This window comes from Gasterosteus aculeatus, chromosome 12, assembly GCF_964276395.1.
Source record: "Gasterosteus aculeatus chromosome 12, fGasAcu3.hap1.1, whole genome shotgun sequence".
NCBI lineage: Eukaryota > Metazoa > Chordata > Actinopteri > Perciformes > Gasterosteidae > Gasterosteus > Gasterosteus aculeatus.
Genome location: NC_135700.1, coordinates 24,078,515 through 24,101,261, shown reverse-complemented (window position 1 = coordinate 24,101,261; position 22,747 = coordinate 24,078,515). Strand labels below are relative to the sequence as shown.

Below are 22,747 nucleotides of genomic sequence, written 5' to 3'. Positions count from 1 at the left end.
ATTTTAAAAACGGGTGAGTTACGATGAAAAAACGACATATATTGTATAATTATATTTATATCTATATTTACGATAACTGTCCTACTTTCTTACGTCTACATGTAATCGAATATATAAATTAATTTGCCTGAAGCCACCTTATTTAATAACAATAGGTTGTGCCTAACGTTATATATATATATATATTTCGGGTCACCGAGCCCGTTGGTTCACATCCGGGTGATGTTTACCGCAAAAGGGAAGAGCATCCCGGTCCTGCTAACGAACCGCCGCTAGATGTACCTCCACCACCCATCCGACCGAACCAATACATCGCCGATCCTGCTCATATATCCGCCCGTTATCGATCACTTGAAATCTGGAGGTGCTACGTCAGATTCGCGGGGAGCGACGCGTTGCTAACGAGCTGCTAACGAGCTAACGTTCATGTCGGGCGGACTTCCTCCGAGCTCGGATATTTCTACGACGAGGTTAGCCGGCTAACTTTAGCCGTTTTATTAATTTCACACCTTCACAAACCGCGACGCCAGCACACAACTTGTCGTGTCTGAATGTTACACGTTTAAGAAATGCACCTGCGCGTGATTCGTGTTAGTCTGCGTTGCCACAATGGAGATTAGCATATTTGCGATTTTCTGTTTTGCTAGGTTAGCTAGGTCACCGCTAAGCTAGTTAGCGTTAGCTGCCGTCCTCGCAGATCGGTTCTCACGTTAAGGTGACTTGGTGGTAACCGGCTCGTCTAATGCTAACCAGTAGCTCATCCTCCGTGCAGCTCGTAGCTGTGTGGCCGGGCGCAGAGGGGAGGCCCCCGGGTGGGCCCGCGTCGTGACGGGCTCCGCGGGTAACCAGATATTCGTGGTTTGTGATAACCAGCTTTGGGTAAATGTTTTAAAATATCACACGAGCGTCGGTGTGTTAGTCTGACGGGTTTAACGAGGCCTGCTCGCTGTAGAGAAAAGGGCAGTGAGATCTCATATTTCTGCATTTTAAGATATTCAAAGTATGCATAACCTGTGACTTGATTTAAAATAAAATAATACACGGTAATCCAGTGAATTTGCAGCAGTCGCAATACAGTGTCTTTAAAACTAGGCTTTGTCTAATGTGGTGCATTTTAGAAAAATTGCTGTAAAATAATTTATTTTCTATTTTCACAGATATTTAAAATATAACAAACCTGTAACTCTGTTTCAAACTGTCTCCGTGTTGATCTATTCCAGGGTTAATTTGTATTTATTTACATGTTGCCTGGTTAACTGTGATCTGGTTAGAAGAACACTAAAGCATCTCTGGTTTAATCCCCAGTTCATGTGTTTCACCGAGGATCAAGTTGACAAACCGACAAACGAGCTGTTTGTAACCGTCTGGTCCTGGTGACCTTACAGCGAATGCCTTCTACATCTGGTCCAGATGCAGTGAAAAGAGCTTTAAACGTGTCCACGTTGTACTCTGGTCTCCTTTCACTAATGGACCCGTGTATGATTTATTTCTGTATTTAGTCCAGTGTTAACAAGTCAGAATACAGTGATAAATTCCGGCTTCGTATACCAGATGGTTTGAGGGTTTTCAAATTGAATATTTTAGGGTTTTGGACTGATTGTCTTTTTTTTAACATTCTTTAAGCTAAGAGATTAATGTAGAAAATAATCATGGAGGTGGTGATTAGTTGCAGACCTGCGGAAGATAAATAATAATAAGTTTTTGCTTTGGCTCAAACATCAGACCTCCTCAGACTCGTGGTTTACCTGCACGTTGTTCCTCAGCCTCCTCTTCCTCTCTCCCCCAGCTGGCGCCTCTTCATCCCATCCTGCCCAACATCCTGCTCAGGGGCTTCACGCACTCGGTCCTCGTAGCTCTGTCAGTCTGCACCACCGCGGCGTCGGACCGGCCTGACGCCTTTCACCAGAGGGCGCGAGCAGCCGAAGCCGATGCGAAGCACCGCGCGGGGATCTCCTTAGAGCCGCGCGTCCTGGAGAGCAGCTGCGCCGCCTTCCAGTATCGAGCCCAGAAGCCGTCAGAGGGAGGCGACTGTCCCCGACGCGGAGCCGCAGAGCTAGCGATGCCCGGATCCACGCCGGCCAGCAGCAAGGCTCGGGTGTACACCGATGTCAACACACAGAAGAACAGAGAGTACTGGGACTACGACGCACACGTGCCAAACTGGAGGTACAGCTGCATGTGCTGGTTTCGTTCTAATTTCCCCTCTGCAGGGAACGTGTGTCGGGTCACTTGTTGTCATCGAGCATGAAAAGGGACGCACACAACAAACGCATGGCAAACTAAACAAAATGTTCCTGTAGAGCGCTTCTTTGTATTTGCCTCATACTCAACGTGAACCATCGGGATCCTCAACCTCCATCAACCTCCATCACCTCCGTGTGTCCAAACATCAATGCCCCTCAAATCTGTTAATGGAATAGTGACATATGTATAATATATGATTTAAATCTAGACTTTAACTAAAGTTGACTAAATCAGGATTTTGCTTTTATAGTTGTTTTTTTTACTGAGAACATCAAGCATCATATTTTAAAATGCAGTAAAAGTGTGACCAGCTAAACACCGAAAGCTACAGAAAAGGTCAACTTTTTAAACGCCTTCAATAAGGAAATCGTTGTTATGAGTACTTATTTTGTGTAGAGATTAAAGTTGGCCAAAGGTAATTTGTTGGGGGCTGTAAGATTCATTCTTTTTGTACTGATCTTTTGGTTAATTTAATGAATAAATGATTCATAATGTAGACTATAATAAAGAGCTCACGGTCTCGTCCTCCAGACCCTTGTTGCTAAAACTTCAATGCGTGTTAAATGACGAATTGATTCATTGGCTAATTGTTTCAGCCGTATTCTTATAAATCCTGCAAAATGTTCCCGCTCTGTTTCAGCAATCAAGACAACTATCAGCTGGTGCGTAAGTTGGGTCGAGGGAAGTACAGCGAAGTATTCGAGGCCATAAACGTGACCAACAATGAGAAGGTGGTGGTGAAAATCCTCAAGGTGAGTATAACGGATCCCGCATATAAAGAGACATGGCACTTACTGCTGGTGAAATTACTGCTTTATTTTCTTCCTTTCCATGCAATACCATCCTTGAACGTCAGCGTAAAAACACCACCGTAAGAGCTTTTTGCCATTATTGTTACGGGTCCATTAAACGAATAGTTTTGAATAAAATTCACATTTGTCAGTAACAAGTTCCGTTAAGCTCACATTCAAAACGCAGAAACATCCTCTTTTTACCCTTTCAAAATAAAGGTACAATTCCCTTTTACCAGAAGATCTGCAGAGTTACTTACACTCCCACCAAATTAGTGTTTTTACAAAATAGAAACCTTAAAACACTCAATTTCAAATTACAGAATAACCTTTCAAAGGTATGGGCTAAAACTACACAGAAAACAATATAGCATTTCTTAACTGCAATAGTGCTTAAACAGCCTCTAACAATAGAACTAATTTCTGGACAGGGCGCTCCAAAACAGGCCTGTTGGTGCGCTCTCCTTTGTGATTCAGCTCCTTCTCTCCAAACAAGATTTTGGCCCGTCTCACAAGTCCATCTTTGCCTTTAATGACGTCTGAGACTGTCCCGAGTTTCCATTTGCTTCGTGGTAAAGTGTCCTCAGCATCCAGTACAATGTCACCAACCTGCAGGTTCCTTTTAGTGCTATGCCAGCATTGTCTTGTTGTGATATTGTGTAGATATTCCCTTTTCCATCTACTCCAAAACTGCTCTGTCAGGTACTGCACCTGACGCCATCTCTTTCGTCCATAGAGATCCTCTCTTTCAAACTTGCCAGGTGGAGGCAAGGCTGTGGTGGATTTCATCGTGATCAAGTGGTTAGGAGTGAGTGGCTCCAAACTGTTGTGGCTGTCCAAGGTATCAGCTGTGAGCGGACGACTGTTCACTATAGCCATGGTTTCATAAAAGAAGGTGCGCAATGATGCATCATTTAGCCTACCAGAGGCAAGTAACAGAGTGGCATTAAGAACACTTCTGACAGTTCTGATTTGCCTTTCCCACACACCACCTGCATGGCTGGCATGAGGTGCATTCATTACAAAGTCACACTGCTTTTCTGTGAGGAATACGTTCAATCTATTCGTGTCCAACTCCTTTAATGTAGCACTCAGCTCATTTTTTGCACCCATGAAGTTGGTGCCTTGATCACATTGAATTTGTCGTACAGCACCTCTTAAAGCAATAAAGCATCTCAATCCATTAATGAATGTGTCTGTGGACAAGTCCTCCAACATTTCAATATGAATGGCTCTAGAGCAGAAGCAGGTAAGGAGCAATCCATACCTTTTTTCTTGTTTTCTCCCTTGTTTTGTCCAAAAGGGGCCGAAACAGTCCATCCCACAATAAGTGAAGGGTGGGGTGGGTTCTGTTCTTTCAACAGGCAGGTCACTCATCCTTTGGCTTTCAGCTGGTCTTCTCAACCTTCGACATGTCACACAGTGGCGGATGTGTGTTGCGACTGCTCTGCTGAGTCCACAGATCCAATAGCCATTGGACCTAATTTCATTCATGGTGAAGCCTTTGCCCTGATGTTTTACTGTTTCATGATGGTGGGCGATGATCAGATTAGTCATGTGATGTCCTGGAGGAATGACTGTTGGATGTTTAAAAGAGTTAGGAAAAGGTGAGCGACTGAGCCTACCTCCCACCTTGAGCACACCCTCTGCATCCAGGAAAGCATCGAGGTGATACAGCTTGCTGTGTCTTGGAAGCTGATGTCTCTTTTTTAATAGTTTAATCTCTTCTCCGTACGCTTGGCTTTGTATGTCCTTGATGATAAGTCGTTCTGCACTTTGTCTTTCGCTGACTGTTGAAAGGTCACACGATTTGACCTTTCTAGCACGCCGCAAGAGACGCGCCACTGCCCCGACGGCCCGAGACCAGCATGAAAACTTCTTTAATCTTCCTACAAGATCAACTTGCTCTGAGGTCTTTGTCTGGAATGTCTGAGCCCTTTTAACTTCTGGGTCACCAACAGGTAGCTCCAAAAGCACCTCTGTTGGCACTTCTATTTCTCCTTTCCACAGAAAGCTAGGGCCGGTGAACCAATCAGAAGAGAGCAACTCATCTACTGTTTTCCCTCTTGATGCATAGTCTGCTGGGTTTTCATCAGTTGGTACATAGAACCATTGCTTCGGGTCTGAGCCACGACGGATTTTCTGCACTCGATTTGCTACAAAGGTGTGGAAACGGCGAGCATCATTATTAATGTAGCCTAATACAACCTTTGAGTCTGTCCAAAAGAACTCTTCTACATTACAGTAGCCTAATTCTTCTTTGAGCATATTGCTCACTGTGACTGAGACAACTGCTGCGGCAAGTTCTAACCTTGGAATAGTTGCGACCTTTAGCGGCGAGACTCGCGCTTTTCCCATTAGAAGAACACAGTGAATGTCTCCTCTTTCATTCTTCAGTCTCAGGTATGTGCATTGGCCGTAGCCCGTGGTGCTGGCATCTGAAAAGTGATGTAATTCAGTTTTCATCACCTTTCCAAAGCCAGGAGGCTGATAGCAGCGAGCTACCTGTATTCCTTCCATCTTAACAAGATCATCTTCCCATTTCTCCCACCGTGGCTTCAACCGCTCTGGAATTGGATCATCCCATCCTGTTCCTTGATGACACATTTCTTGGAGAATTTTCTTTCCCTTGAGGAGGAAGGGAGCTACGAAGCCCAGCGGGTCGTATATGGAGGCGACAGATGACAGGATGCCACGACGTGTTGCGGGCTGGTTCTTTGGAGAGACTTTGAAAGTGAAACAATCGCTCTCGATGTTCCAATATATCCCCAATGCTCTCTCTAAAGCTGGATCATTGAATCTGAGATCTTTTGTTTTGATGTCCATGGCGTGTTCTGTTGCGGGGATGCTTTGCAAAACGGCAATGTTGTTGGACACAAATTTGTGAAGGCGTAAACCTCTATTTGCACACATTTCGCGTGCCTCCTTTGCTATTTGAATGGCTTTTTCAGCAGACTCTACACTAATGATGCCGTCGTCCACATAAAAGTCTCTGGCAATGAACTGTGACCCTAATGGGTGTGTGTGATTGTGTTCTTTGGCGAGCTGCTTCAATCCATAATTTGCACACCCCGGTGAAGATACAGCTCCAAAAAGATGGACCTTCATCCTGAATTCCTGGGGAGGTGTGCTTAGGTCTCTGTTTTTCCACCATAAGAAGCGTAGATAATCACGGTCATTTTCTGAGACATGGAACTGATGAAACATCTTTTCTATGTCACACATCAGAGCAATGCGATGCTGTCGGAAGCGAATGAGAACACCTGTCAGACTGTTTATCATATCTGGGCCAGGGAGAAGATGTTCATTGAGGCTACTTCCCTTGTACTTTGCAGAACAGTCAAAAACCACTCTCAGCTTTTCGGGTTTTTTGGGGTGATAAACACCATGGTGAGGTATGTACCATTTTTCTCCATAAGTGCCCACATCGCATACCTCCTCGACATCACCTCTCTCAATGATGTCCTTCATGTAGTTCATGTAGTCATTCTTGTAGCTTTCATTTAAAATGAACTTCCTTTTCAGGTGGCTTAATCTTACAGCAGCAAGTTGCTTGTTATCAGGAAGGAAGGGCCTCTCTCTGAAAGGGAGGGGCATTTCGTAATGTCCCTGCTTGTTTGTTTTTATGCTTTCCTTTAATTTGTCAAGAAAAATCAAATCTTCTTGACTGACTGTTTTGTCATCTCCTTGAGTGTCTCTGAAATCAGTCTCGAGCATTCTTATTGCATCCAATGGAGTCACTGCGGGCAGCTCCTTCACAGTTACTCTGTGACAGTGACCGTTTGACAATTGTGCATCAGAGTGAGTTGCTGAACAGCCGACAATACTCCACCCTAAGTCTGTGAGAATAGCAAAGGGTTCGTTATCCTTTCCTGTTATGACACGCCTGGGTATGAGAGCTCCTGGACAATTGTATCCTATGAGTAACCCCACTTCACAGTTAAGAAGAGGCGGCATTTGATCTGCAATTGCTTGGAGATGCTGCCATCCTTTTGCCGTTTCGTGCGTTGGTATGTGTTGTCTGTTTACAGGAATGCAGTCCTTGGTGTATGCAGGAGGCAGTTTGATGTGCACAGTAGAATTGAAACCTCTCACACGCAGACCAGATGTCCGTTCACTTTTAAGGACCATATTTTCACCCATCATCGTAGTGAGTTTCAGTTTAACAGGGAAAGTAGTCAGCTGAAGTTCATTACTTACATCATTTTCAATGAATGTTGTGTCACTTTGTGTATCCAGCAGGGCATACACAAGTTTTTCTCTGGATGGATTATTGTCGCTTGACACCCACACTGGCACTATCATTGAGGTGTTTTCTGACTGACCTTGACTGGTGACATTGAGAGAAACGGCAGACGTTGGTTCCGTTTCCCTGTGTTGCGCTGACATTTCCCTATTTGTCCATTCTTTGATTTCAACTTTTCCGTAGCCATCATCGTGGAGACATGTAGGATGCCGTCCTCTGCATGAGTCACATGTGTGCCGATGTCGGCATTCCTTCGCGCTGTGACCGTGTTTTAGACATCCATAACACAGTCTGTTATCTTTGACATATGCCCTTCTGTATTCCAGTTTTCTTTGCATGAAGTCTGGACATTTGCAAAGCTGATGACTGATATCCTTACAAAGCATACAAGGGGCCTTGACCTTTTCCTTTGTTGTGGTCTGCTTACTGTTTTCAACCACAATTTGTGTGTTAAAGGTGCTGGCTTTGTTTCTTTTGCTTACCCTTGTGCTCCACTTTTCTTGACCAGAACCATCAGGTGGATGGAGAGCGAGGAAAGAGGTGACTGGATTGCAGGCGGTTTCGGCCTCCACAGACATAAACTTGGCAAAGTCCTTGAAGCTAGGGAAATCCTTTCCCTCCGTGAGACGCAATGTTACTTGCCGGTTCCATCGTGAGGCTAGCCACTCTGGCAGTTTCCGCACCAACTTCTGATTTTCCTCACAATCGTTTAGGATGTTTAAACCTTTTACATGGGGCATGGCCTGCAGACAGGCATTTAAGAAATCTGAGAAGTCTCTCAATCCTTCAGCATCCTTTGACTGTATTTTTGACCAGTTGGATAACTTTTCTCTAAAAGCCTTTTGAATGATAAATGGCTGGCCGTACCTCTGATTGAGCTTTTTCCAAGCGTCGCTGTAAGCTTCATTGTCACTACGATAGAATGTCCCTTCTAGGCATTTGTGAGCTGAGCCACCTACATATCTCCTTAGGTAGTGCAGCTTGTCGGTAGTGGGAATGTTCATTCTATCTATAAGTGAAATAAAAGAAGCCTTCCACTCAACAAAGTCAATGGGATTGCCATTAAACACTGGGGGCTCTGGCATTGGAAGTCTGTTAATAGCGATGCTGTCCTGAACAGCTTGTGCTAGGCCGGATACATCAATGGGAGCAGAAGGAGTGACAATTGTAGGAGGAGGACAATTTATTGCGACAGGCAGAATGTTCCGAATAGGGTTCTGAAATGACTGAAAGGACTGAGCATCAGATTCCTCTTTCACTTCTCTGTCATATACTTCAAGTCTGGCTTGGGCAGCCTTTAAGTCTTTTTCAGCTTGTAACCGTTCTAATTCTGCTTTGTGTTTTTCTAATTCCCTCCTGTGCTCTTCCTCTAAAACTCGGATCTTTTCCCGTTGACTCTCTTCCTCCATTAGCATTTTATATTCAGCCTCCTTAGCAGCTAACTCCGCCGCTGCTTCTGCTCGCTTGGCTGCTACACTTGAACGTGTGGAGCGATGACTGCCAGTTAGCGCTGAGGCAGAGGAGCCGTAAATGGACCGGGCATAGTCAGGCTCGAGTAGCTCGTGCAAGCGCTGTCCTTCATATTCTGCATCATATTCTCCATTTACGCCAGTTAGCCTCTCGTTCAGGATTTTAATAATGTCACCTGTTACTGCAGCACAAGCATCAACTTTGCGCCTTAGCTCAGTGTCGGGCGGGCCGCACCCTCTCAATTCTTCATACACTTTCATGATTTCGATTTTCCTTATTTCCAGATTGTCTGCGAGACATGCCAATCGACTTTCTGTTAGTTCAGATTTTAGTTCTTGCCGTGTTTGTCGAGCTTGGGCTTTCCACTGTTCATAAAGGCTATCAAGTCTTTTAGCACGTTTGCTCTGCTCTTGTTTACGATAAGCTAGCATCTTTTCCGTGGGGGCTCGCGCGCGTTCCGAACGTCTAACGTTAGCTAAATCTGTAGCATTTTCATCGTCATCGTTCAACAGTTCAGCAAGCATTTCCTTTTTGTTAAGCAAAGACTCTTTTAGTTCTTGTCTAACAGCACCTTGTTCGGTTTCCTTTTCTATCATTTCCTTGTATTCCTGAATTACCTTTTGAAGGATTTCGATCTGTTGCTCTTTATCCTTGCTGCGCCGAGTAGTCTCGTTTCCCTCCATTTTGCTAGCCTTACTCCTCTTCTTGCTCTTTCCTACCACGTCGCCGTCTTCTTTTCACCGCTGCCCTTGTCCATTCTTCCGTACGAGCGTTCTTTTATATCCGTGAAAAATGTCCTTAAAGTCCGTTATAGTCCGTTGATGCAGCAGGTTAGCTGGCGAGGTAAAGCTCTTACTATAACGGATCCCGCATATAAAGAGACATGGCACTTACTGCTGGTGAAATTACTGCTTTATTTTCTTCCTTTCCATGCAATACCATCCTTGAACGTCAGCGTAAAAACACCACCGTAAGAGCTTTTTGCCATTATTGTTACGGGTCCATTAAACGAATAGTTTTGAATAAAATTCACATTTGTCAGTAACAAGTTCCGTTAAGCTCACATTCAAAACGCAGAAACATCCTCTTTTTACCCTTTCAAAATAAAGGTACAATTCCCTTTTACCAGAAGATCTGCAGAGTTACTTACAGTGAGTCTGAAGTCTTTTGTCTGGACGACGTTCCTGCTTCTAATGCGACATCTGCTGGTCGAATATCCAAACGTGCAACGTGAAGATGGGAAATATTATAAAATAACAACTGGATATTAACATTTGAATTAAATGTTGACCGTATTTGAGCTAAAGTCTGAAGTCATTTGATCTTGTCACTAAATCAAAGGTTCATTTTAGAAACAAGCAATAAACTCGCTTGTTTATGAGCTCAAATAAATTCAATCTGATTCAACACTGATTTTTTTTTTGGGTTCAGTTTTTGCGTATTCAATGTTTCTATATTATCTACGTTAAATAACTGATGAAGTTTTGAGCATTAAAAAAGTAACATTTTGTTTAAACAAAGGTCATTTTGAAGGTTTTCTTTTAAGTTGCTGGTGTAATATTTTATTATTTGAATAATTCAGGAAATCTATAGCTCCTGTATTTATTTGTTTAAATTAAATTTTAAATTAATTTATTTAAATAAATATACGAGCTTCCCATTGTTTTGTTTTAAGCTTTCTGTTTTACATTTTGCAGCCCGTCAAGAAGAAGAAGATCAAACGCGAAATCAAAATTCTTGAAAACCTGCGCGGGGGGACCAACATCATCCGCCTGGTGGACACGGTGAAAGACCCGGTGGTGAGTGTTGTGTGTGTGTGTGTGTGTGTGTGTGTGTGTGTGTGTGTGTGTGTGTGTGTGTGTGTGTGTGTGTGTGTGTGTGTGTGTGTGTGTGTGTGTGTGTGTGTGTGTGTGTGTGTGTGTGTGTGTGTGTGTGTGTGTGTGTGTGTGTTATAATGATCTTCACCTTCCTGCTGCTCCTTAGTTAAGCCTCATGTTCTCTCTTTGCAGTCGAGGACACCAGCGCTCGTCTTTGAGTGCATCAATAACACAGATTTTAAGGTACTTTTGGCCGACATCAAACTTTATTTATTTCCATTATTAATGGCGCACATACGAGCCCTGCGGTTTAATGCACACGTGCCGATGCCAGTTGAGCCGCTGGCGTTTCTCCTCTGAACTGGTTTTCATGTTGTTCCACAGGAGCTTTACCAGAAGCTGACCGACTACGACATCCGTTACTACATGTATGAGCTGCTCAAGGTGAAGAGAAGCCTCCTGCACTGATTACTTTACCCATCGGGATGTTCACCACCTGATTTAAAGAAATGAAATAAAATAAAATAAAAATGTTGTGTCCATTTTGGACTTTGTTTAAAAAAATAATAAATTAAAGATGTGATGATTATCGGATTGTTCCCATTTTATTTATTTTCCGAACATGTGAATAATAAAGTTAACAATATGTAGTTTCCATCCTTTTGTTTAATTGTAAAATACTAATGTGTGTTTTCAGGCTCTGGACTACTGCCACAGTATGGGCATCATGCACCGCGACGTGAAGCCCCACAACGTGATGATTGACCACCAGATGAGAAAGGTATCGGCCCCTCAAATAAATCATCGCGATTGTTTTGTTTTCTAGTGTAATTATGTAGAGATGGATTTTTTTAAATAAATAACAGGATCTGTAGTCAAATAGCAGTAAAATAATGTCCCTCTGTGACGGCTGCTGTGGAGCAGACTTCACGCCCACAGGGAGAGAGCTCACATGTCTGTCTGCTCTCCGTCTCAGCTGCGTCTCATAGATTGGGGTTTGGCAGAGTTCTACCATCCCGCTCAGGAATACAACGTCCGGGTGGCCTCCCGCTATTTCAAAGGCCCTGAGCTGCTAGTGGACTATCAGGTAGCCGCTCGCACACATGTTCCCTGTGGGGACCAGACGCACAGCGACGCTGCTGCTGATGCTTTGGTATTCTCTTCTTTCCCCGTCTGCAGATGTATGACTATAGTTTGGACATGTGGAGTCTAGGCTGCATGTTGGCCAGCATGATCTTTCTGAAGGAGCCGTTTTTTCACGGCCAGGACAACTACGACCAGGTACGCCTGCGTGATGACGACCGCCGCGCCTTTTTAACTCTGGACGGGACGTATTGACCCCTGTGATCGTAGGGAAGTGTCTCCACGGTGACTCAGTGGTAAATGTTGTTTTCCAGCTGGTCCGCATCGCTAAGGTTCTGGGCACAGACGAGCTCTTCGGTTACCTGCACAAATACCACATAGAACTGGACACTCGCTTCAAAGACCTGCTGGGACAGTGAGTGTCATTGAACTACCTCCGGTCTGCTTCACCTGTTTGTCACTGAGTGTGATTCCTGAACATCGGTGGGAATATTCTACTCATGGTGGTTTGTTTTTTTTGTCACCCAGGCAGACGAGGAAGCGCTGGGAGCAGTTCATCCAGTCAGAGAACCAGCACCTGGTGAGTCCGGAGGCTCTGGACCTTCTGGACAAGCTGCTCCGCTACGACCACCAGCAGAGGCTGACGGCGGCCGAGGCCATGCAGCACCCGTACTTCTGTGAGCGCAGCGTCCGCTAACTACGGCTAACCGCCTTCTAACCATCGCTTCTCCGACCAGTGATCCGCGAGAAAGTCTGCAATTAAAATGGACATTTTTGACCTACTTTCAGCTACCGACCTTCTATAATGTTTAGGGAATCTTCCTTTTAGTAATACCATTTAAATGAGATTTGATTTAGCTTAATACTGTGAAGTGAGACAAATCTTATAAACCGCCTTTGGTACGTCGTCTAACAGTTACACACACACCTGATGTATCAGGGACAAAGACACGCGTGTGTACGATTCACCCGGTTCCGTGTGTGTCTCTCAGATCCCGTGGTGAAGGAACAGGCGAACGCCAACACAGACGGCACAAAGGCCATAAGCAGCTCCAATGCGACATGATAACCAGAGAGCAGGTAACACACACATATATGTGTATATATATATATATATATATAACAGCCATGCAATAAATCCTCCACTCGCAAGCTTTTAATGTAAACTATCAAGGTGATTATTTCAATTGTGTTGATGTTTTGTGGGGATTTTGATTATATGGATTATATTATACGTGCTGCATATGCAGCACAACGTTTCTCCTAAACGGTAAGCGTACCATTAGTTTACTGGCCTCTGATTGGTCTGTTTTCTCCTCTCTTCCAATCAGGAAAAATCTTTGTTACCTCAACTTGTGACCTTTTCGTGGCCGAAACCTCTGCCTCCACAACAACAGCCATACTGGATGCAAGATGTCAATTTTGCAGAATACACAAACAAGCACGGATTAAACTTTTCCCAACAAAGCCCTGGGGGTGGGGGGGGTGGTGAGGGGGATCTGAGCTCTTTGGGTCCGAGTCAACGATAAATCCGATCTGAACCCTCCTCCCCCCCACTGCCCCCTACACCCCCTCCCCCCCTCCTCCCCTCCTCCCGAACCCGTTTTTAAAATGAGCAAAGTGACTGTTGGTTCAGTATCAAGCCAGTGTTGTGCTGTAAAGACGTTCGTCCGTCATTACGATGCTGTGGTGACCTGAGATCCAGTTTTAGCACTGAGTGGCATGGAGGCTCTTTTCTGCTGCGGAGAGAACAAAAGCTATATTGAAAGAGAATAAACCATTTTTATTTAAAGAAGAGCGTGTTGGACTTTTGATTGAGTCAGAAGACTTTTTTTTTTTCTGATTTTAAATGTGAAGCAGTAGTGGATTATAAGCAAGTATATTTACTCAAGCACGGAATGCTTTCAACTACATGTGAGAAATTTGGTACTTATTCCTATTCTCTACAAATCAGGCGCATATATAATATATAATATATATATATATAGATTAAACAAATTTAAAAAAAATCACAGTACCTGTTAAGGTGTCCAAACTTTAACAGGTACTGTGATTTTTTTAAAATTTGTTTATATATATATATATATATAAATTAAACAAATTTTAAAAAAATCACAGTACCTGTTAAAGTTTGGACACCTTCTCATTCAATGTTTTTCCTTGTGTTCTACATGTAGATTAATATTGAAGACAAGGAACAGATGTGGAATTATGTGGTAAACTAAAAAAGGCTCAGAAAACCTTTTATATTTCAGACCTTTTGCTTTGACAGATTTGCACCACCCTCATGAGGTAGTGACCCCGGATGGTTCTCCAGCGGGCTTGAAGGAGCTCCAGAGGTGCTGAGCGCTTGTTGGCTGCTTCCCTCTGCGGTCCAACTCAGCCGGGTGTTTAGGTGGAGGCCTGGTCATGTGACCCGGGACTCCGTCACGCTCCTTCTTGGTCAAAGAGCCCTTGCAGAGCCTGGAGGTCTGTCCCTGATCCTTCAGGGCGGGAACCACACATCCACAATCCCTTTTCTGCGTCTCTCAAAGACTCTGCGAGTGGTTTATTGTCCCTCCCTTGCAGCGGGTCGACCCCACAGGCCTGATTCTGAAACCGGGGATGTGTCTGCTACTTAAAGCATTTCTGTGGGATCTGATCTGAGGTTGGTAACTAATGAACTTCTCCTCGGCAGCAGTCTAGGTCTTCCTGTCCTGGCGCGTCCTCATGAGACACTTTTCATCACAGCATTGGTTTTCTCCACTACTTGAGGATGCAGTCAACGTTTTTGTAGTCGTCTGGATGACTGACCTCGCTCTCAAGTAATGGAGTGTTGTCCTTTACTTAGTTGAGTGGTTCTTGCTGTAATCCAGATTACAACTGCAGTGGAAGAGGTTTATTCACCGCATAGAACTCTACACCAACCCGACTGATGGTCTCAAACACATTGAGAGGGCAGGAAATCAACTCTTGAAGAGGCACAGTTAAATGAAACCCTTCCAGTTGACTACCTCGTGAAGAATCTAAAATACCAACTTCAAATGTTTACCAGATACTTGTTTGTCCTTGTCTTCAATATTAATCTACAATGTAGATAAATATATATGGTTAACCATTAAAATATGGTACGAATGAGTCAAAACAGCCACACGTGACATTGAGTATTTTGAATTACTGACTTCCTCTTCAACCGGCCTTTTGTTCGTTAACGTTAGCTGCAGTAGCCGCGTAAGAGATTAAGCTAACGTTACATTCATCTTTGGTACGTTTCCTCGTTTTTTTTCTTCTCCCATCATCCCACTTCACCAAAAGAAACCAGACAGCCGGTTGAGTGTGTACTTTTTAATAAATAAACTGGAACTTCAAGTTTATTTCCAGAACACAAAAACTTGTGCAACATTCGTGCGTGACAGATGAGCGCCTTTGTTTTTCATTTTTTTGAATGGCTTAAATTGTAAACAAGGTACAATCAATTTCTAATCTAATTCAGCATTTTTAGAGAAGTATAATTTACAATTGTCACTCTTCTCTCCCCCCTATTTTTTTGTAAGTCAAAACCCGGACTGAGCCGTCTCGCTCATAAAACAGGGTCAAGGGTCAACCATAGCAAAAAGAAGCCTGCGGACACGCCCATAGAAAGACACGCCCACAAATTCCCCCAAACGCCATCAGTCAGTGTCCCCGGGGACGAAAAATAAATGGCACTATTGCAGATAATCTTCACGTTAAAAGCAGCTTGATATTTTGGGAAATGCGCTTATTGGCTTTGTTGCAGAAAGTAAGGAGAAGATTTTCAGCCTCATGAAGGTTTTCCCTTCACTAGTCTTTCTAGTGTCAGACAATGTGAGTCAAGCTCAGCTACTAGCCGGATATGCTAACGTCATAACTATTTCCTTATTCTTGTGGTTTTAGTTGTATTAATTTAGAGCCCGATGCGTAAATATGAAGCCGATTTAACTCCTAATTTAATGCTACATACCGAGTGGCTGTTGAGCTTCTCATCTGGCTTTCTGCAAGAAATCATGTCCTCTACCGGAGGGGGGTCACGTCACAGTAGCGCATCGATCCGCAAAGAGCACCAAGGACACTAATAAGTCGATAACAAGCAGCTCATTATCGTCTTCGTAATAACACTCATTTTAAAAACGTTTGACTCCACTGGCACTTGATTTAGTGTGTGTCCTTTTAAAACAATGCAAACAACGTAAGGCATTAAACAAGATAAAAAGTATAAAACGAATACCAGAGACATTCAGTTTGTTCTTCCAAAGTAAAAAAAAACACAAATATTTGCATAAATGAAGCACAATTAAATCCGTACGTTAGCGTGTCCTGTACAGGCGGCGGATGCAGTGATTATGTACGAGTTTACATATTTAATGTTGGTTACATCGTAGTTGCAGTATTGAGGTAACTTCATAGTAGTAGCAAAGATGGGGGGGGGGGACATGCATTGGACAAAAGACAAAATGTAACTACAGGTGTAAGTGTGTGCGTCCCTTTTTGTTTGAGTACAAAAATAAAATAAAAATGCTCAAACGAAGCGTTGATAATACTGGTTGTGACATTAGATGCACCGCGTGTACCTCCTGGGGGAGGAGGGGGGTCAGGGGTCAGGGCAGCAGGTGTTGCAGCGCCGAGTCGTCCAGGTCGTTGGTGGTGACGATGTGATCCAGGTGCTGCAGGTAGCGCCCCTGATCTCGCATGAAGTGGGGGATTCTGGTCCGCGGGAGGACCACCAGAGGACGCAACATCTCCACGTCTTCAAAAGACACCTGAACGAGGAGAAGAGTTCAACGCCAGACTTACAGCAACAAGTACTTTAAACTGTTTTACTTCTCTCATCTCTGGAGGTAAAATGTTTAACTTTCTACTTCACTATATTGGTTATAACTGTTGGAGAATTTTTGATCTGCACATTGTGAGTTTCTCAGAAAACCTGTAACCTGAAGTCTGTTATCACAGCCGGAGCTGGTGTTGCTTTTCCTTCTGTCTGTTAGCGAATGATGGCCGGTGTCACATCAAGGGAGGGACACGGCGTTTCCTACGACATCTGGTTTCCAACTGGGCTTAAACCCAAAATTTTCACCGCAACAAAATCCACAAATGTTTATCCAGAGAAATTATTTTAAATAAGTCACAATTCAAGATATCCGTATCAAATCATTTGATACACAGGAGGTTTGTCAGAAATTTAACTCATTCTTGAATAAAATTTGAAATCATGTAAAAAAAAGAATAATGAACTCAAATGAAAGTATTTCCCCTCTAACTTTTACATCACTGCGGCTTATGAGAAACGCGTCCATTTGGTCACTTATGGCGCGTTTCCACTGAGCGGGTCGGTACCCTTTTATTTGTGTCTCCACTGCCAAAAGTTGAGAATGGTACCAAAAATCCGAACCGTACCGCTCGGTGGAAACGCGCCAAGTGCCTCTTTCTTGTCTTTACCCAGAATGCCCTGCAGAGGGCCACGCTGCAGCTTATCGCACTGCCTTTTTACCTGCGGCATTTTGTTCTTAATACCTTTAATGCCATTGGCGTAAATGGTCTTCAACTTCATGTTAAAGTTCTGTTCCAGTTTTATCAGCTATTCCTTTTTTATTACTTTGCGTCATTATTACAATTACTTCAGTTTTCTATGTTTCTTTGAGATGGTGACAAATAATAAGATTTTTCAATCATTTGTCCACCAACAGTTAAAGTGATTAAATAGAGAACTTAAAAAAGATGTTTTATTTTATTTATCTCCTTACAGTATATTTGCGTGAATACTTCCTAGTCTTGTTTTATTGGTACTAAAGGAATCGACACGGACCTTCCCTAAAGACGTCAACATCTTGAAGTCGATGTTCCTTCGGTGTCGGAGGATTCGGAGGATCCCGTCCAGATAAACCTGGTCTTTACTGAAGCAACCTGGCACAGAAATAAGTGTAAAACACAAAATCCCTTCAGTACAACAGTGTATCATGTATATTTACTCACTGAAATCCCTCAAAAACCGTCGAGCTGCTCAAACACCACAGACTGAGTGGATGTAGTCACGGTGACTTGATGGTCTGCGGACGGATGTGATGGCGCTTGTGTGCGTGCGCGCGGTTACCTGGCCGCGAGGTGTCCGTCTGCCCCCGCTTGGCCCTCAGGCAGTACTCCCAGCGGACGTCCGGGTCCTGGACGAAGCGAGCGATGTGGCCGAAGAGCCGGCTGAAGCTCATGCTGGTGGCGTGGTACACCGTGTAGTACAGCAGCGCCGCGCGCCACAGGTAGGGCTGTCTCCGTAGCAGCACGCTGTGCAGGCTGGCCAGGCCCTCCTCCGTGGGGTTGGCGGGTTTGAGGCCGAAGCGCTTCCTGCCCTCGGCGGTGGCCCACGGCTGCAGGTTGTTGTTCACCCCTCGGAGGTAATGCGTCCCTGAGGAGACGTCATTTCCCTTCTTTAATCTGATGGTTAAGTCGGCCACGCGGCGAAGCGGGCGCGTTTCGTCACAGCAAAAAGCACAACCGGTTTATAACGCCCGGACCGGCCGAGCCTACCGATCTCGTGTCGCAGCATCCCCTCCAGCCAGTGCTGCCGCGCTCCGGCCAGGTTGATGGTCAGCGTGGGACGGCAGCTCTCCACCACCATCACCGCCTGGGACAGCAGCTCGTCCGACAGCCGCACAACCACCTGTGGACGCACACAACGCCGCGGTCACCCCGAGAAGGTCCAAGCTCGGGGTCTTTTTCCGCTAAAACCAGAGCTTGTTTAAAGGTTATCGGTGAGGTAGAGAGGGTCGCCTCCCGCTCACCTCTCCCACGCAGCCTTCCTTCTGCAGGTATTTGCGCACGGCGGCCCAGACTTGACTCTTGGGGAGGACGCTGCCGCCAGTCACCTCCTCGAAGTTCTCATAGGAGCCGAACTTCTTCAGGACGCACTCCATGATTCCCACCGCCTGCAGGGAGACAGAAAACTCATCGAGGCCGTTGTTGGACCGAACAGAAGGAGGAGGAAATACCGGGGGCCGACCTCCGGTTCTGCATTCTCCCTGCTGACCACCAGGAGGCGACTCCTCTGGTCCCGTAGAGGTCTATGAGACACTTCTCGCTCTATTTATTCCCTCAGTAAACATGAGGTTTTGGTCTCAATCTGTAGTTTCAATTTAGTTCTTTAGGTCCATGTAGAGTCAAACAGACCATAAATCAGGGGATGCTGTAGGGCGCCGCTACACGGTGACTGCTCAGAGACGTCGCCCCCTGCTGGTCAGTGGAGAGAATGCTGCTTTAACCCCTGACGAACTGCCCGGTGACCCGTAGCGGTACTGTACCTGTTGCAGGAAGAGGCCTGAACCCTCTTGGTACTTCTCCAACACGCTCCTGGGCTCTGGCTGCGAGTACTCAAACTGAGGCTCGTACTCGTAGTTGGACTGGAAGAAAGTCTGCTTCTCCTGCTCCAGGTTCAAAGGCCTGAGGGCGACCAGCAGACACGGCCTGGAGGGCGGAGCCGGCGTCCGGCCGACCTCCCTCCTCGCTATGTGCGGCAGCGAGGTGGCGGGCCTCATCCGGCCCCCGCCGACCGGGAGCGCCGGGGAGCAGTTAACGGAGCGGGTGCTCTCGCTCCGGCGCATCCAGCCGCCGGCGGCGAGGCTGCTCGGGCCGCGGGCCGGGGCCGACGGGGCGGCCGAGCCGCTCCGCCAGGGCGGCTGCATCACGCGCCCGTTGGCCAACTGCTCAGGAGACCATCGCAGGCGCTGGGGCGTTATCTCCAGGCTGAGCGGGCGACGCAGCGGCGGCCTCGGCGTGTCTCCGCCTCTCCGGGAGGACGACAACGACGGCCTCCTCTGTGCCGCCTGGCCGCCGCGCGTCTGGGCCGGAAGTCCGTTGTGGGGCACCTTCTCCTTCGAGGCACCGTCGCCCCTCTTGGACGCCCGCACATCTGGATCCGGCGGGTCCCTGCTGCCCCCGACACGTTCAACCTCGAGCTGATCCATGATGACTTCACCCGAGTCCAACACCATCACCACGGCGGCGCCTCAGCCCCCCCCCCCCCGACCCTGGCGCTGTGGACGAACGGGTTTAAGGACACGCTGATTAGTTCTTGTCAATGAGAGACGTTAATCTTCGTTTCCTGGCCGGAGGAAGAGCAGTCAAAAGAAAAGTAACTGAAGACAAAAGTGCAATATTTACTTCTGCCGTTTAGTACTAATGAAAAGTACTTTACTTGGAAAAAAATACTCAAAAGTGCAAATATCTCCGTTTTGTTGTTTTTTTAAGTCTGACTTTTGAGTTGTTTTTTTAATAAATCTAGTTCCACAATGAGGATCAAGCCTCCGGCTCTCAGATACAAGTACTTCAGTACTTACATGTGTATTTGTTGTACTGTGTCTGTGGTGAATCCACAGAGAGGCTCACTGGACACAATTCCTTGGTTTCCCCACTCAAATAGAATGAACCAGGACTAAAGTTCTACGCAGGACCACCTCAGACTTGTGGCTGCGCTTGCTGGAGGAACGTGGAGGTGACGTCATCGCAGCTTTAATTAGATTACAGTTGAGACGATCGATGCCAGCGGGTCAGCAACGTTTAACACCGTTTAACACCGTTTAACACTGAAACTGACCGAGCACTCCGTAAAGTATCGCTGCTCACTGTACGCGAAATTAAAAAAAAAAAAAGCCCCAACCTTCTCCCGGGTCGCTTCAGAATCGTCCGAGGAGACACAAAAAAAAGACCCAGTTCTTCATCCGGGAGCCCGTTAACTCACCGAGCACCAGAGCCCCGGGACCTCTTCCTCGATCACGGTCCTTTCATTCACTCATCCCGGCGGCGGCGGTTCCTCGCGGAGCGGTCGGAGGAACCGGGGAGTGGCGGTGATGGTGATGAGGAGGTCCGGGTAACGGTTCAGTCCTGAGGCGCGTGCCTGCGCCGGCCAGGAAGCGGCGGGTTGTGTTGGAAGTTATGACGCGGCACGCCGGGCGTGACGCTCCCCTTGCGTCGTGACGCAGAACCCGGAAGTGAAAGGACGGGAGCCCGCGATGCCCTTTTATGCGCATTGTCTAGATCTCTCAATTTATATATAGATTTACAAATATAGGTTTTATAAATACAATACAATATTTAAAAGTCATACTAGATAGTTAATATATAAATTGAGATCAACTTTAAACTATTAAATATATAAACTTCCCACTCTTTTTTTATGGTTTGTTCTTTTTTTTAAGCTTAAGACCTTTTATCGTAGACAATACCCGTAGTGATATTGATTATGTGTGACTGTTCCTGTTCCTGTCGGCCCTACAGGCCTTTAACAAAACCAAGCGTGACGTCTTCAGTGGCAAAACGCGTCACACTTCATCTAAACATGATCAAACCCGCTGCGGAAATCACCAAAAGTTATTTTCTTTTCAGTGCCTCTTTCCCACTTTTTACCTACTTGTGTTAAAGGACACAACAGACCTGAGCCGGTGCTGCTTTTGTTGTTTTGTTGGGAGTGGCGTCACACACAAGCTAAACAGGTTTCTGGTGAAGCAATTCTACAAACCGTATATGGATGTCAGTTAAACATTTCCCCTTCAGCAAAGAGCCCCAAGCAGACAATGGAGCGCCAGCACGCCTGATCTGCGTTGACACATATACGCCCCCCCACCTGTGAAAGGTCATCAAGCACACCTGCAACAACAAGCCACACCTTGGCTTGTAAAAAAAAGATCGGCCAAAAGAACCTGATTCTTTTTCCTCAAGGTATGATCCATGAAAGGTTTTCAGATGTGTTTATTTAAAACCTCATGTTACCTGGTTTTCCTTCATATTTTACAGAAGGCTTCAAATCTTACATTTTAGATTTATCTTACAAATTGTATACACGTTTAATGTGTGTGTGTGTGTGTGTGTGTGTGTGTGTGTGTGTGTGTGTGTGTGTGTGTGTGTGTGTGTGTGTGTGTGTGTGTGTGTGTTGGAAACGCATTCTCATTTGCGTTTGCTGTTGTTTACGGTAAAATGTTTACCGGCGGCTCCATAAATACTTCATTGCACTACATTTGATGACAAAAACATTTTTCTGTTGTTTTAAGAATACAAAGAAACATAGAAACGCATGTTAAAAAGAAAAAAAGGGAATAATAAAAAATGATACTTTTTGTGAGTTGAGATGGTGCAAAATGTGTAAAAATTCTCTTTTCTGTTTAGTTCTTAACATGTCTGAGACTGTGCACAGGCTCAAGTAGATTATTCCAACGGACATATATGAGGGCCTCCCTTGTTTTTTCTCTATCTAATTGTAAATTCCTACAATTAAAAACCTTTTTAGATCAAGTATCTAATTAATTTCCCTGATTATTTATTTACAATTGGCAAAAAACAAATGTCTTTTTTTTACTTCAATAAGATCACAAACGGTAACACGTTCATTCTTAAAGAGCATTTTCTGGTGTTGCTGCTTTCACTTGTGTGAGCAAGGTGTGACCCCTCATATTTGCAAACTAAATAAGTGCACAGGCTTCTCAGGATGTTATTAAAAGGCCGTGTAATAAACACTCCTGTGGGCACTTTGACTCTTTGTGAGCTGACCTGAGTTCACGTGGACTCATGGCCGATGTGCCACTTCCCTTTCGTACCTGCCGGTTCATTACGACTTCAGTTTGTCGAACATGGCAACCAAAGACAAGGCTCTGATGAACACACTAAGGCCTCTACTCATTTGGGGTTTTACTCTTGATTGTTAATACTCGTCTTCATTAGTATTTTCCAGAATATTGTCAGCAGAAAGGAATTTTCTACACAAGCTTTCCCACAACTAATAACCTGTTGGTGTTTTTTAGGCCTCTGCTCGAAAATGCATTTGCACACTAAAACTGACACATTTTTTTAAACTAAAAGGGTTATCTGGAAAATTATTGGTGTGTCATAACAGGGAATGCACAGATATAAAATAATAAGATGTCAGTATAATATATATGTTTGTATGTGTGTATGTATATATGAATATATTTTTAAATATACAATACAATATTTAAAAGTCATGCTAAATATAGTTAATATACAAATTGAGATCAGTTGCAAAAATGCATCATCCTGATCTCAACTTTAAACTATAAAATATATAAACTTCCCACTCTTTTTTTTATGGTTTGTTCCTTTTTTTA

The 22,747-nt window shown here is 44.9% G+C and overlaps 2 protein-coding genes across 7 annotated transcripts; one reads left to right on the top strand and one right to left on the bottom strand.

The window, feature by feature from the left end:
- The first annotated feature begins 125 nt into the window (after window positions 1-125).
- Window positions 126-15,021, top strand: csnk2a2a (casein kinase 2, alpha prime polypeptide a). Of its 2 annotated transcripts, none has more exons than XM_040170100.2 (13): window positions 126-470; window positions 1,787-2,166; window positions 2,885-2,996; window positions 10,449-10,550; window positions 10,761-10,811; window positions 10,953-11,012; window positions 11,266-11,349; window positions 11,545-11,655; window positions 11,748-11,849; window positions 11,966-12,066; window positions 12,180-12,328; window positions 12,644-12,731; window positions 13,924-15,021. In XM_040170100.2, exons 2-12 carry the CDS (start codon window positions 2,060-2,062, stop codon window positions 12,715-12,717), a joined length of 1,053 nt encoding a protein of 350 aa, XP_040026034.1. In that variant the 5' UTR covers window positions 126-470; window positions 1,787-2,059; the 3' UTR covers window positions 12,718-12,731; window positions 13,924-15,021. The 2 variants fall into 2 exon arrangements, with proteins under 2 accessions (XP_040026034.1, XP_040026033.1); XM_040170099.2 differs by lacking the exon at window positions 13,924-15,021 and adding an exon at window positions 12,983-13,443 and having other exon boundaries at window positions 162-470.
- On the bottom strand, window positions 14,961-20,747 carry kiaa0895l. Of its 5 annotated transcripts, none has more exons than XM_078086007.1 (8): window positions 20,371-20,574; window positions 19,443-19,666; window positions 18,935-19,400; window positions 18,419-18,562; window positions 18,165-18,297; window positions 17,737-18,042; window positions 17,452-17,549; window positions 14,961-16,408 (listed from the first exon to the last, which is right to left on the bottom strand). In XM_078086007.1, the coding sequence occupies exons 2-8, from the start codon at window positions 19,622-19,624 to the stop codon at window positions 16,247-16,249; spliced, it is 1,491 nt and encodes a 496-aa protein (XP_077942133.1). In that variant the 5' UTR covers window positions 19,625-19,666; window positions 20,371-20,574; the 3' UTR covers window positions 14,961-16,246. The 5 variants fall into 5 exon arrangements, with proteins under 5 accessions (XP_077942133.1, XP_077942131.1, XP_077942129.1 ...); XM_078086005.1 differs by having other exon boundaries at window positions 19,970-20,547; XM_078086003.1 differs by having other exon boundaries at window positions 18,935-19,666; window positions 19,970-20,747.
- Between the last annotated feature and the right edge of the window lie 2,000 nt (window positions 20,748-22,747).

What these genes read in the sequence shown, in the direction of transcription:
- csnk2a2a (XM_040170100.2), top strand. Translation starts at nt 2,060, where the DNA reads ATGCCCGGATCCACGCCGGCCAGCAGCAAGGCTCGGGTGTACACCGAT. An exon ending in TGGTGGTGAAAATCCTCAAG is followed by an intron (nt 2,997 to 10,448) that starts GTGAGTATAACG and finishes TACATTTTGCAG; the next exon opens with CCCGTCAAGAAGAAGAAGAT. An exon ending in TTCAAAGACCTGCTGGGACA is followed by an intron (nt 12,067 to 12,179) that starts GTGAGTGTCATT and finishes TTTGTCACCCAG; the next exon opens with GCAGACGAGGAAGCGCTGGG.
- kiaa0895l (XM_078086003.1), bottom strand. Translation starts at nt 19,624, where the DNA reads ATGGTGTTGGACTCGGGTGAAGTCATCATGGATCAGCTCGAGGTTGAA. An exon ending in AGGAAGGCTGCGTGGGAGAG is followed by an intron (nt 18,298 to 18,418) that starts GTGAGCGGGAGG and finishes GTGCGTCCACAG; the next exon opens with GTGGTTGTGCGGCTGTCGGA. An exon ending in GACGGACACCTCGCGGCCAG is followed by an intron (nt 17,550 to 17,736) that starts GTAACCGCGCGC and finishes TTTCTGTGCCAG; the next exon opens with GTTGCTTCAGTAAAGACCAG.